The sequence below is a fragment of the Coenobita brevimanus genome, chromosome 21 (genome assembly GCF_032717465.1).
Source record: "Coenobita brevimanus isolate Jiangsu-jjx chromosome 21, ASM3271746v2, whole genome shotgun sequence".
NCBI classification, from domain to species: domain Eukaryota; kingdom Metazoa; phylum Arthropoda; class Malacostraca; order Decapoda; family Coenobitidae; genus Coenobita; species Coenobita brevimanus.
In genome coordinates, this window is record NC_136974.1 from 17,558,675 (window position 1) to 17,573,869 (window position 15,195).

Below are 15,195 nucleotides of genomic sequence, written 5' to 3' on the forward strand. Positions count from 1 at the left end.
GAAGTGAAGTGAATTGAAGTGAAGATTGAACCTTGTTGAAAGGACACAAGTCAAGAGTGAGAGCAGTGCAAATGAGTTATTTTAGAGGAGCATGTTGAGTTACACGGAGAGACAGACTGGCAAATGAGGAAGTGAAGAAGCGTTGTGATGTGGATGTGATAGAAAGAGTAAAGAGAAACACACTGAGGTGGTTTAGTTATGTGGAGAGGATGGAGGGCGAGACACGAACGAGGAGGGTGTATGTGAGTGAGGTGGAGGTTGGGAGAGGGAGAGGGAGGCCGAGGATGAGGTGGGAGGATGGAGTGGAGAGGTATATGAAAGAGAGGGGTGTGATCTGTGGGGAAGGCAATGAAATGGCTGGAGACAGGGCGACATGGAGGTGATTTTGTTTGTGGCCACCCCTAATGGGACTGAGACAGGCCAAAGGTTCCGTCACAGGAGTAGGTCAAAGTTTTACCATAGAATATCAATGTAAGCTATTTTTCATCGAATTTAGAGCAAAATTAGGGGAAGTGTTGAAGAAAGGCTAATGCAGCTCTGAGCGGATTCAATTATGAGAGCACTCAAGAGGTCAGAGCTACAGGACAAGGGTAATATTTGGCCCCTGTGTTTGTATATGAACAGAGTAACTAAGGTTATATTAATCTGATTTGGATCAAACTTGGTGAATGGGCTAGAGATTACCCAAGCTGTTGATAAATTGTTTTTGAAAACAGTACTGTAGGTAAAAAAAAATAAAATGTCAAATGGCAAGGCCAACTGAAACAGTTTTTATCCGATTTAGACTAAACTCAGTGGAAGAATTTAGGGAAAAAATACGGATAAAGAGACTGAAATTTAAGAACAATCAGCGAAGGGGAGTATCACAGAAAAAGGCCAGTGGTAATGGTCATTGGGCAATGGCAACTCAGTTTTGATCTGATCTGAACCAGATTTGGTGTAAGGGTTGATTGTTCGGCAAGAATAAAGTAATTCGAGTTTGAGGGTAATCGGTCGAAGGTCAAGGTCACACGGCTGATTCAAATATTCGACCATTAAATTTGTTGGTGAGCTAAGGTGTTGCACTCTCCGAGTTCTTCTTGATTTTCTTTGATTATTTCTTTTATCACATCGAAAAAAGAGTGTGTTCTTTTCTATCTCTCATGTTGATAATGTTCTCCTTCATGTTACCATTTCTCTTTGCCACACACTGATGACTTTATTTCTGGGACTATTGGAAAGAAACTTATTTTGCATGGTACCAGGGGCTGGTATTTCAGTACACTTTTCTCAGATTTTTTATTTAGTAATCAGAATAAATTGTTGGCTCCAGAAGCTAATAATGACGGACGTAGACCTGCCAAAAGACGGTGCAGAACTAGACATCATAAGTCACCCCAATAAAAAGACGTCTTGTTTTCAGCTTGGAACACGGTTAAGGTATAAGACGAGTTTAGTGCCATAATGTCACGCAGCTTGCACGAAGTTACTAGTGAAATGGATCTCGTTCTGAGTCTATTAGGGAATAATATACTGTATATAAAATCATCGTCTTTTATTCCATTCTCTCTCTCTCTCTCTCTCTGCATGTTTGCGTGTGTGTGTGTGTGTGTGTGTGTGTGTGTGTGTGTGTGCTCTTTGCTTGTCTCCTTTGCATTCATACTGCATCTAATTATTCCAGTTTCTTTGTCCCTAATCTTTTCTATTGTATGCTTGATTTGCCTCAATTCCTTCATCCATTCTTTTCTTTTTTCTGCTTTCGGTGTTAGTTCAGAGTTCTTTGTTCATTATCTATACCTACCCTTTCCTCCTCTTATCCTTCGGGTTTCTCTTTCTCATTTGTTTTCCTGTTTGCCTCTCATATTTTAGTCAGTCTTCCCTTTTCCTCTTATTTACTTAACATTTGTTTTTCATCGCTTACTTTCACTAACACTCAGACTCCTATGACTCAGCTTTAACCGAAATTAAATCATCTGGTTCTTGCTGGGGTAAAATACGATATTAAACACGGCCATAAGAAGATCAGTGGAACCATTAATAGCACGAAGGCTCTTATGACAAATTTAGTCGAGGAAGACTACTGGAGTTGTCGGGATCATAGTAGAGCTGTCTCCTTCGTCTCCACTCTAGCACAGTCTTTTAATTTTCTCTCCATATGCGTGATTACCGGTACCTTTGTTTTTTTTCTTTTCATGCCTCGCTCCATCCATTCTTTCTCTTTAGCTTCCTAGTATCTTCATTCATTGTCTACACTTAATTTCAATCTCCTTCTTTCCTTCCTGTCTTCCTCATTATTCCTAAATTATTTCCTCTTCCTTTAATCACTTCGTTTACTATTTTCTTCAGTCTCCCACCTCTCTACATTTTCCTTGTTATTCCTATTTCATTCATTTTCTTCACGTCGCATCTGTCTTCCTCCTTATACTCATTCTCTTTTATGATATTTCATCACCACCTCACACCATTTTCCTCTTTTCTTTCAGTCTTTCACCTTGCCTTTCGATTTCTTATTTTTTTTTCTCTCATTCTTCCTCTGTTTTCTTCTGTGTCCTTTCCTAAAACTTCTTTTCATTCAATATTTCTTCGATCCCATCCTCCTTTCCTGCAGGCTATCCTGTTATTTCTACTTCCTTGTTACTTCTCTTTTCACTTTTTCTGTTTACTTGTATTGCAATTAATATTCCTCCTTTCATTTTTATTTCCTGTTTTTAAAAACATTTCTCTTACTTTCCTACTTTCTTTCCTGTCACTATTTATCTTTTCCTCGTTACTGGTATTTTTTCAATTGCCTCCTTATTTACTCTGTTATCCTGATTTTCTTCCACGTTTTTTTTTTTTTCTAATTTCTTCACTTCTCGTTTTTGCTTGTCTCCTGCATCTTCTATTTTCGACTTATTTTCTCCCTTATTCCTTATTTCTTCATTTATTTACTTGTCTGTTGTCTGTACCTGAGAGAGAGAGAGAGAGAGAGAGAGAGAGAGAGAGAGAGAGAGAGAGACGGGGAGGAGGGAGTGAGAAAAAATATACTGCCACTTTCTCTTGTCCCTTCTTCAGATCCCTGTCATCCATCGCGCCCTGTCCATGTCCCCGGTGCCCCTGAAGTTGTTCGCATCCCCTTGGACGGCGCCACCCTGGATGAAGACCAACAATGACTACCACGGATACGGTCAGCTGCTGCCAGAGATGTACCAGCCATGGGCTAACTACTTCGTCAAGTGAGTCACAGTAATACAAAATTTTCTGTCAAAGCCAAACTACATGCACATTACACACTACACTTCCCATTCAAAATTTTGCTAAAAAGGGCGTCGTATCATCAATCCGCGGAGTCCACGGGTGTGGGGTGGGGGGAACCATAAAAGCTCCCACCATCTGCCCTTCTCCCGGTGACGACCAAGCGAGATGCCTGGAACCATTGTCTGACTTACTTCTTCATTTCTGCAACATTCACGGTCTTTCCTCTAACTTTCCCTCTATTGAGTACCACACTTTCCTCTAAGCCTCACCTTCTCTTCCTAACTGAGACTCAACTACCTGAGATGACTGTTAGCAAACCCCTCTCTATATCCTCCAACTTTATACTCATTTCAAAGCCAAAGGTGGCTGTTGTGTATATGTATGCAACAACATATCTTAATCTCATGTTCCTGAATTTGAATCTTCTGAGTTCTTTACTCTCTAGTTTCAGCAGTTCTGTTATTCTCTGGCTAATTATACCTGTGGTGTTTACTTATCCCCTAATTCTACTGACTAGGAAAAATTCTTCGACTATCTTACATGTGACATGGAACACATCCTGTCAATTTCTCCTTGCTCTGAAATCTCCGTTCTGGGAGATTTCAGTGTTCACCACCATCACCTTTGGCTCTCCTCTCCTTTCACTTATTCCTCTGGTGAAAAAGCCTACATCTTTCCTATTCAGGCACATGCAAATTTATGGCTCAAAAAATTACCGTTGTTAGCTTTTGTTTTTATGAAGAAGGAACAGCTGTTACTTGAAACATTTCGTTATAGCTTCTTTAGTTCCCATAGTATGAGTCTCAGCAATTTTGCTGAAGTGCCTGTATGATTAATGACATACTCATAATTAATGAAGTGCCTGACAAACTAAGTTTACTGTATTAGAAATAGACCTTGTTATTCTCAAACAAGTTTGAAAAAAAAAAATATAACAGTGCATCCATAAAGCTTTACAATCATCATTATCATTGCTGTATTTTGTAGTACAGAAACTATATATATATATATATATATATATATATCGCACAAGTCTATTTGTACAGCCTGTTTCCCCATTGCATCAATATCAGATGTAAATGTTTCTCTATTCTGTACATTGACTTCAGTATAATTGTACTCCTTGAATATGCCCCACGATTTTTGTTGAGGAAAAGGTTAATGGGCTAAGCAAAGAGTATGGAGAAAGATAAGAGGGGTCAGTCGCACCATCCCCGTGTAACTCTGGATGGCAGTGGCGCCCCAACCGGCGCGCGCGGAAATAGAGCTGGAGAATGTAAACATCATGCCGGGCATTCAGGTCTGTGCTGCTATTAACTGCAGAAATTCTAGGCAAAAAAGGCTGGGGTTATCTTTATTTCGATTCCCAAGGGACAAGGAAAGGTGAGTGATATATTGACAATCACATCTTATCTAAACTAAGTTCAAGCTGATGAAATTATCAGAAATAGCCTATTGGTCTGGTTATTCTTTCGTTGTTGATTTGGTATTTAATTCAACGTGATTTATCTAGAGGGGTAGGTGGTGGCGACCATCATCCACTCACTTGATGTAGTACTGCCTACTGCTTCCTTAGCCTTTATCATTCTTTTTCTGTGCCTGCCCTCCTCTCTTCCTATTTCTCCCATCTTTCCTGTCACTTCTTATTGCTTTTCTTTCATTTACAGGTGGCTTTACGTTGAGTGACAAGCCAAATGGTTTCCTGTAAGCCAAGAAACCATTTACAACGCTGGGTGGTAACCATATAACCAAACCATACGTGCTTCCTACGTGTCAACAAGTGGGTTGGTGGAGGGTTAGTGCCCCTCCCTGTAAAACAAATAACTCAAAGTCCAATGGCCACCCCTTACGGGATTATGGCGTCTGGCAATAGATAGATAGATAGATTTGTCTAGACACTACAAGTGGTTACTGAGCGTTGTTCTAGGGTATCAGGCTCTTTTTATGTTGCTTATGCTATGTAATTTCAGTGTTTTATCTATAGACTACTATGGTTACTGAGTGTTGTTAACTTAGAGGTCAAGGAGAGGAGGGCAGATCTGGGGAGAACATTCGAGTCTCTGCTTAGAAGTTGTGTTTTTTGTGCTGAGCACTTCGAAGATAACCAGTTCATGAACTCGGACATAAAAAAGTGAAAATACGGTTCCTGATTTCGTCTAAAAGCAAACTTTTATCAGCCAGCTACACTTGTTTCACGTGTTTTTATCAGCTTTTACCAGCCAGCTACATTTGTCTCACTTGCTTTTATCAGCCACCTACATTTGACTCACATGCCTATATCAGCCAACAACATTTGTCTCACATGCTTTTATCAGCCAGCTACATTTGTCTCACATGCTTTTATCAGCCAGCTACATTTGTCTCACATGCTTTCATCAGCCAGCTACATTTGTCTCACATGCTTTTATCAGCCAGCTACATTTGTCTTACATGCTTTTATCAGCCAGCTACATTTGTCTCACATGCTTTTATCAGCCAACAACATTTGTCTCACATGCTTTTATCAGCCAGGTACATTTGTCACACATGCTTTTATCAGCCAGCTACATTTGTCTTACATGCTTTTATCAGCCAGCTAAATTTGTCTCACATGCTTTTATCAGCCAGCTACATTTGTCTTACATGCTTTTATCAGCCAGCTACATTTGTCTTACATGCTTTTATCAGCCAGCTACATTTGTCTTACATGCTTTTATCAGCCAGCTACATTTGTCTCACATGCTTTTATCAGCCAGCTTTTTATCAGCCAGCTACATTTGTCTCGCATGCTTTTATCAGCCAGCTACATTTGTCTTACATGCTTTTATCAGCCAGCTACATTTGTCTCACATGCTTTTATCAGCCAGCTTTTTATCAGCCAGCTACATTTGTCTTACATGCTTTTATCAGCCAGCTACACTTCTCTTACATGCTTTTATCAACTTTTATCAGTCAGCTACACTTGTCTCATATGCATGGAAGACCCATTTTACTTTTGCAATTGAAATTTTTTAAAATTTAGTTGTAGGAGGGAGAGAGAGAGAGAGAGAGAGAGAGAGAGAGAGAGAGAGATTTGGTAATGAAAAAAAAAAAATGCTTGGTTTAAACGATTGGTTTATAGCCTCCAACCCTGTATTTACATTTATAAGATTTGGCATTACTCCCCCCCTCCAAAAAGTTGCAGTTATTTTTTACTGTTGTAAAATAATACATTGTTGGTACAATAATTCCTCATATGCAGCAGAAGTGCTTTGATTAATACTGACACTGACATTATCATTATTCCATGATTGTTAATATGGAGAGGTTGAAGTATTTAACAGAATAATTTGGATCAAGAGATGATCTTCAACTACCGGTATATATTCATCACTATTATATATTTCTTTTCTAGTAATTTACTGGTAACCCTCCCTTTCTCTCTCGTCTTTCTCTCTCTCTCTGGGGGTCATCCCTATGCTGCCAAGGATAGGTTAGGTTAGGTTAGTTTGGGATTGGTTATGTTATGTTAGGATGAACAACTGGGGAACATAGATATGCTCCCTCTGTTTACATTCATAGCTATACATGCAGACAGAACAGATATTTTCTTAAAATCATACTAATGTTGCTGCAGATACAGTATTGTTATTACTTATTTGCAGCGGAGAGTTTCAATTTCTTAACAGATTGGCCTGATATATATATCATTTATTTTACTCTCTAAGTCTCATCCATTTGAATGACACGATTTAGTGCCAGGAGTTTTAAATGAAGACATAAACCACAGTCAGAGGCCAGTGTGTCAGGTCGTGAGGTATTAGCGCCACTCTAATTTGTATTTATTTACTATTTTTTTTTCCTGCAGAATATTTAGTAAGATCCCCAAATTAGTGCATCGTTTTATATATAGGCTATGATGGAGCTTAAGATATTGTTACAACCTACATAAGTCTTAACATTTCCCGTAAACACTGGTGTGGTATGAGCCAGCACAAATGACTGCTATCACAGTTTCCGCGCCCTCCGTCGGGCGGCACCACCGTTCCAGGAGTTTCACTTTTTCCATAGAGACTTGCGCGACTGTCCCCTCTTATCTTTCTCTATACTCTTTGGGCTGAGTCCATTATCTGACTGCTCTGCATCATTTGGTACTATTGCCACTAAGTCTTAATTTTTTTGGCCATAAAATGCTTGAACATTCATTAATGTGTCTGAAAGAAGTGTAAACACTCATAAAAACTGTTTCTATGATAACAGTTTCACTGAACTGTTTCAGTATTATGTAGTTTGACCATAACCATGTCTCCCAACACAACCGTTAAGCATTATTCAAACATTTAGTGCTACATATTACACATCATACAATACTGGCATTCAAATTCTATCTATTGCCAGACCCCTTAATCCCGAAAAGGGTGGCCACAAACAAATCGCCTCCTGGTCGCCATGTCCCCCGCCATTTCACTGCCATGCTTCCAGCTCACACCCCTCTCCCTCATATACTTCTCCACTCCATCCCTCCATCTCACCCTTGGCCTCCCCCTCCCTCACCCCCCCATCCACCTCACTCACATACACATAAAGCCTCGAGAGTCTCTCACTCTCCATCCTCTCCACATGGCCAACCTACCTCACTGTGTTTCTCCTAACGCTTCCTCTCACTTCCACATCCATACTACGCTCCTTCACTTCCTCATTTGTCAGTCTGTCTCTCCATGTGACTCCACATGCTCAAAAGAATCACCAGTGCATTCAAAATAATCACCAATATATAGAAAATATGAAAATGGTACCCAAATATTCCTTACCTTTCAATAGACCATTTAAAACGAATGAGAAAGATCAGGGAGATTAAGTCTGCTTGGTACCTGAGAGGTTGTGTTTACTCTGAGTAAGGTGGCTGACACCTGCTGTCATCTGTTGAGGAGATCAGACACCAAGGCAAAGACTACAATACTGCTGAGCAGACCTGCCAGGGTTTCTCATTTCTGTAGCCAACCTACACTTCAGTACACTTCGTATTCCTTGAATATGTCACACCATTTTTGTAAAGCAAAAGGTTGACCTAGAGTAGCTTGTACACCCTCTCAAATAATTTTTGGCACCTCTTGGTCTGTTACACTCGCAACGATCACTGTTACAGACGGCGAGAATACGTGGTGTGGTTGGTACCCCTCTCCCTCTCCCACTGGATTTCATCATTAGCAGACGAACTGACACATACCAGCAACACAAGGCTAGGGATATCAACAATGCAGCGTAATTCAGGAGTTGATTCAGAATGCTTCGTGTGGTGTGGCATAATGTATCGTGCCGTCAGGGTGCCGATATTTTTTTTTTTTTTTTAATGGCCTGTACATACACGGCAGTAAATTTCTGAGTAGGGCTGGATAAATACTTTCGCCTAACAGAGGGCAGCACAATTTAACGTCTGTGAATCATAGTGTGGACGAGTCTTGTGGAGGGACTTTTATGCATGGTCGCGGAGAGAGAAGACGTGTTTTCATCTACTCTCTCCTCTAGTTTTCAGGGCTGCCTCACCGGCATTAGTTTTTTTTTTCACCCTTCTGGTGACTCTTAGGATTAGCTAGTACTAATTTTCCTCCCTACCCTTGCTAGAGATATAGTAAGTGTCTATATCTATTTACTAAGATTACCTTTGCTTACTCGCCCACGGAGGGTCCCCCCCACTGATCGCTCTGGGGTGTGAATTAACACGGTCGGGCCTCCCTGGAGTGGTTTGAGAGGGCAATCTTAGCCATAGGTGTGTGGTCCCCGGTTGTTTGTCCCTTGTTCGTTTTTCCTCCTCCTTCCCACTTCCCCCGTTAGGGGGAAGTGGTCCCTATGGCGGACAACCCTACTGCCTCCCCCCCCTCAGGGGGGGAGGTAGTCCTGACCAACTCCCGACTGCTGCACGGACGGACAGCCCCCAGACTGAACGGCCCCAGACACGTACCCGCCTTGACATAAATGTAAATAATGCCGAGTTTGTACAGATTCATGTGGTTGGTTCCACTCCCCTGTCCAGCCTCAATCCCTTCATCATCAAGAAGGTGATTGATGGGTGCGCAGGTGAGGTGGAACAAGTAAAAAAACTTGCAAGTGGAGATCTCTTGGTAAAGACAATCAATTCTGCCCAGGTAAAGGACTTGCTGAAACTGAGGAAGTTCCACAGTTACGATGTCCAGACGACGATTCCCCCACTCCATGAATTCCTTTGGAAGAGGAAGAAATCGTACAGGAACTTGCTCAGCAAGATATAATAGAGGCCAGGTTTATTACAAGATTTTCGGAAGGTATAAGGACAAAGACCGCAACAGTTGTTTTGACTTTTGGAAAAGTATCTCTTCCAGCCAATGTGAAAGTTGGATACGAAATTTTCAATGTCAGACCATACATCCCGAACCCCCTTCGTTGTGCAAAATGTCAGATATATGGACACCATGAAAAGGCTTGTCGGTCTTCTAACCTAGTATGTGGCAAGTGTTCGGCTGTAGGCCATTCTGCTTACCACTGTACATCAGAGAATGAATGTTGCTTTCACTGCCAGGGCGCTCACCCCACTTCCTCTCGGGTTTGTCCCAAGTGGAAGGAGGAGAAAGAGGTCTGCACAGTGAAGGCAACTGAGGGCATATCCTTTTACGATGCTAGGAAGAAGGTGAAGGAGTTGCATGCAACTCCCAAACCTAATGTCTCCTATGCATCGGCGGTTGTGTCCCGTCCTGTGATGTGCACGGTGGAGACACAGACTGACCTTACATTCGCTCCTCATGCCCCACGCCATACCTCTCAGCCTAAGCCTCCTGTATGTTCCAACTCTCTGACAGACATCCCAATTGCCACTTCATACTCTCAGGCTGCCGCTGCTCCTTCGCAGTCAGTGCGGTCAAAACAGAAGCCTGACAAGTCAGATAAAATTAACTTGACCACCCTCACCAAACAGTCACGTCCTCATGTCCTTCCCGCTCCTGGTCCAGCGAGGGAGAGAAAGAATAGCTCTTCCTCGGTGGATTCTGGGAGCCTTGTTATTGATGAGAATATGGAGATCTCCACGAGTAAGCACCGGGAAAGGTCCCCCGGTAGCCACTCGCCTGGTGGCGGGCGGCATAAAAAAACTAAACACACTGGCCCCCCTCGTAAATCTTAAACCGCCGCATTCACTATACTACAGTGGAATTGTAGGGGTATTGGGAATAAGTTACAAAATATAGCAATCTTGCTTTCTATACACAGGCCAGACGTTGTTTGTTTACAGGAGACGCACCTGGAGGATCGTCCTGATCCTCCACAGTTCAAACACTACCACCCGTATAGAAGATATGAAGGTCACGGAGTTGCCATTTACACACACAAATCACACCCACAAACGGAAGTGATTCTAAATTCTACTCTGGAAGCTGTCGCGTGCAGAGTAAAATTTAATAACACGTATCTGTCTATTTGCTCTCTGTACTGTCCTCCACATGGCCCCATTGATAGTGATGCTTTAAATTCACTAGTGGAACATCTGCCTGGAAATAAGTTAGTGTTGGGCGATTTTAACGCCCATCACTATCAATGGGGTAGCTTGAGGATTGATGGTCGTGGGGAGCAAGTAGCCGACCTAATACTACAGTCCAACCTCTGTCTTCTGAACGATGGTAGAGCGACTCGTGTAGATGATCGTACTGGTAACTTTTCGGCCATTGACTTATCTTTGGCCTCCCCTGGTATACATCAAGATCTCTCATGGGACCCCTACAACGACTCCTTGGGAAGTGATCATTTACCCATCTGTCTTTCTTATACACGCGATATCATTTCGGACCCTCCACCTCCAAAATTTAACTATAAGAAAGCAGATTGGGGATCCTTCTCAAGGATCGCCAATTTAGATATATCTGGGGAGACCATAGATGTTAAGGTCGAAAATATAACTACTTCCATATTACACGCAGCTGAGGCTGCTATTCCCAAGACTTCTACAGTTCATGCGAAGCATAGAGCACATTGGTGGACTCCGGATTGCCGACAAGCTTTAAGAAAACTCAATAGGAGATACAGGATTTTTGATAGTCAGCCCACTGAGGAAAATTTTATTGCATACAAACAGGCACGGGCTGAGGCAAGGAGAATAATAAGAAGGGCTAAACGTGACTCCTGGCGGTCCTTTGTGTCCACGGTGACTCGTACAACACCATTACATAAAGTCTGGTCCACTATAAGATTATTAAATAATAAACGCCCATACTTCCCTGTCACAACCTTGCAGGTGAATAACACCACCTATGACGAGCCCGTGGACGTTGCTAACATCCTCGCCAGGAGTTTTTCTCATGTAAGTAGCTCAGCCAATTATGACCCGCGTTTCCAACATCATAAACGCACGGCTGAGCTACAGATATTAGACTTTGCCACAGAAGACGTAGACTCCCCATACAACCAAGAGTTTACGCTAGATGAACTGCTCCTTGCCCTTAAATCCTGTAAAGACACCAGCCCTGGACCAGACACCATCATGTACGGTATGATCCAGCATCTTAATCAGGACAACCTGATTAAGATGTTAGCATTGTACAATGAGATTTGGGCGTCTAAACGTTCCCAAACTCATGGCACTTTGCGCACGTCATACCGATACCCAAAGAGGCTGGTCGTCTTATGAATCCCACTTCATTTCGTCCTATTGTGTTGACTTCTTGCCTATGTAAGGTCATGGAACGTATGGTTAACAATAGGCTTTTTTGTTTTAGAGTCGAAGAATTTGTTAAGTGATCAACAACGTGGCTTCTGTAAATACAGAAGTTCACTAGATCATTTAATGAATTTGGAGCATTGTATTGCAGAGGCATTTGCCAATAAAGAATTCATGATAGGGGTGTTCTTGGACATCCATAAAGCCTATGACATGACCTGGCGACACGGTATACTAATGAAGCTCTATGCTTATGGTTTAAGAGGAAATTTGCCTGTTTTTATTTCAAATTTCTTAAGGGACAGAACTTTCTCTGTCAAATTGCCCCGTAACGTAACATCGGATATATTTATCCAGGAAAACGGGGTGCCACAGGGAAGTGTGCTTAGTCCTACTTTATTTAGTATTATGATCAATGATATTCTGTCATCAGCTCCCATCCCGAGGAATCTTAAATACTCGCTCTACGCTGACGATTGTGCAATATGGCACTCTTCCTGTAATGCACAATTTTCGCCTGAGCGGATTCAAGCAGCCCTTGACTCCGTCCACCAATGGGCCTTGCAGTGGGGATTTAAGTTTTCCGTACGTAAGTGTGCCGCTGTAGTCTTCACTAATCGTAACGTACCTAATTTGTGCTTAACTTTGGATAATCAGGCGGTACCTTTTCAAAATTCTGTAAAATTTTTAGGAATACATTTTGATTGAAGAATGAATTTTAAATTTCACGTTAATACTTTGCTTGCTCGTTGTGATAACCGTTAAATGTCCTCAAGTACCTAGCGGGTACTACCTGGGGTGCCGACAGAAAATCTTTATTAATGGTGTATAAGTCCCTTATTCGATCGAAGCTAGACTATGGCGCACAGGTGTATGGCTCGGCATCCGATGCCACGCTGAAAGGATTGGATGTGTTGCAGAATAAATGTTTGCGAATGTGTCTTGGAGCCATCCGGTGTACCCGTGTGACTCGTATGGAAGTGGAGGCGAATGTGCCTCCCCTCCGTATTCGCCGTGACCACCTGGCCTTGTCCTACGGCGTAAGGACATTTAGAAAAAGTAATATCGGCAATGTGGCCTGTACCCCCCTGCGTCAATACCACCACCTTCCGTGGGGGGTGCGTCGGCCACTTGCCGTTCGCCTCCACTTACTGACTCAGGAGCTTGGTGTGGACCCCAGTGACTGTGACAAGTTGGTGTTAAAAAATATAGCGCCTTGGGAGCCACCTGCCTTTACTGTTGATGTTACATGGCTCCCAGCACCAAAGGCCAAGGCGCCGGAGGTGGAGGTCCACCACTTGTTTCGTAACATCATCATTCGTCTCTTGGGGTCCCACCACTTGTACACCGACGGCTCCAAGTCGAATGAATGTGTGGGTGCAAGTGTGTGGTCGACTGAATGTGCCCTCAGGTATCGGTTGCCGACTCATACATCTGTGTTTACCTCAGAACTTTTTGCCATTGACAAAGCCATAGACTATGCTCTCAATTCTAGGCATGATTCATTTGTCATATTTTCAGATTCAAAGTCAGCCCTTCAGGCAATTGCATCTTGTACTACGGACTCTCACGAGATCCAGGGCCGCATCGTTAATAAGTTGCATTCATGCAACAAGTCATTCACGCTGATCTGGGTGCCTGGTCATTGTCGTATCTACGGTAATGAGCAGGCTGACTTACTTGCAAAGTCGGCTGTAGAGCTCGAGGAGACTTGGGACGTTCCTCGTGATCTACGGTCGAATCTCTCTCTCGGAAAGAAATCAATATATCTTCTGTGGCAAGGTCAGTGGACCAGACTAAATATTCCAACCTGTAAGCCGTACCTGGGCGACTGGGATACCGCCAACCGCCCCAGTCGCCTGGAAGAAAAAGTGTTGGCACGATTACGGCTTAATGCCACCGTTGTAACACACATGAAACCTTATATGGAAAGACGCTTCCCACCGCACTGTGACATCTGTGATGCGGTGTTATTTATCAGTCATATCATCCTGCGCTGTCGGCGATTTATTCGTGAACGTGCTTCACTTATAAATTACTGCGGTGCAGCAGACGTCCCCTTCACCCTTTCCACCATCCTGGGTGATGGGGACATTGTTATGACTGATAAATTGATGGCTTTCTTGAGAGAGACCGGACTGATCAGAGTGATGTGACTTTTTTACTGTGTGGTTGTGGTTTTTATCAACAGTCAATATGTATATATTGTAATGTTAATTAGGGTTGACAGTTGACATATTTGAAATAGTTCCTCCTCCCACTGATCTGTTTCTAATATAGATGTCCCTTACATTAAACCCCGTTCCTCGACTAACAGTCACCAGCTGATGAGTGCAAGTGTGCAATATAGAAAGGTATTGGGCACTTGCAGTCGATGGTGTTCTGCTGGCCGAGGTTCTTCACTTTTTGTACAAATTATGTAAATACATTATACCATCTTGCTTAAGTTATTCTAATTAGGGCCGACAGCTGACGTATATGGAAATGTTCCTGACTCGTCTGGTTCTCTTTCATATATTGATGTCCCCTATATTAGGTTGTGCCTCGACTGACAGTCACCAGGTGATGAGTGCAGGTATGTCATGTAGAAAGGCATTACATATCTGCAGTCGATGGTGTTCTGTTAGTCGAGGTATTTTTACCATTAGTGTAGGTCTAGCTATTTGTCTCTGTAGGATTTAGTATAGGTTAGCGATTTGTCTGTTAGGTGATTAGTTTTAGGGTCTTTACATTAGGTATTTTAGTTTATAAGTAATATAAGGTAAACAAAAAAATAAATAAATAAAATAAAAATAAAATTACAAAAAAATAATAAAATTAAAATTATTATATATATATGTACGTGTGCATGAAAGTGTGTATGTTCATATGCATGGATGTGTGTACGTATGTATGTATGTATATATATATATGTTCATATATATATGTATATATGTGTAAATATATATACATGTATATAATTGCCTTACTGACCAGGGGCTCCGGCCTCAATGGTCGATAGGGAAAAAAAAAAAAGTCTTGTGAAGCAGTTGACTGGTTGGAACTAGAGTTCACCACATTGTTGGCGTCACAGACTATTGCCTATCCTTCCTTTCACCCATAATTATTTATAGGCCAATATTCATTACAGACCACATTGCAATACATTACTAAAAAAAAATATTTTCAAGTCATGTTAAGAAAGCAATTCTGAAGATATTAGGAACAACATTATACGTGATTCGAGGTAATACTGGGTGTATTAATAATATACGGCCGAATCTAAGGTGTATATGGAAATTTTGGTGTGTGTGTGTGTGTGTGTGTGTGTGTGTGTGTGTGTGTGTGTGTGTGTGTGTGTGTGT

General features: G+C 42.0%; 1 protein-coding gene across 1 annotated transcript in view; it reads left to right on the forward strand.

The window, feature by feature from the left end:
- LOC145392111 (lysosomal acid glucosylceramidase-like) overlaps positions 1–15,195 on the forward strand; it is a 224,023-nt gene that overhangs the window by 50,602 nt on the left and 158,226 nt on the right. The window contains exon 6 of the mRNA XM_080266565.1: positions 3,034–3,194. Within this exon, the coding sequence (XP_080122691.1) occupies positions 3,034–3,194 (161 nt within the window). The remainder of the gene's footprint in view (positions 1–3,033; positions 3,195–15,195) is intronic.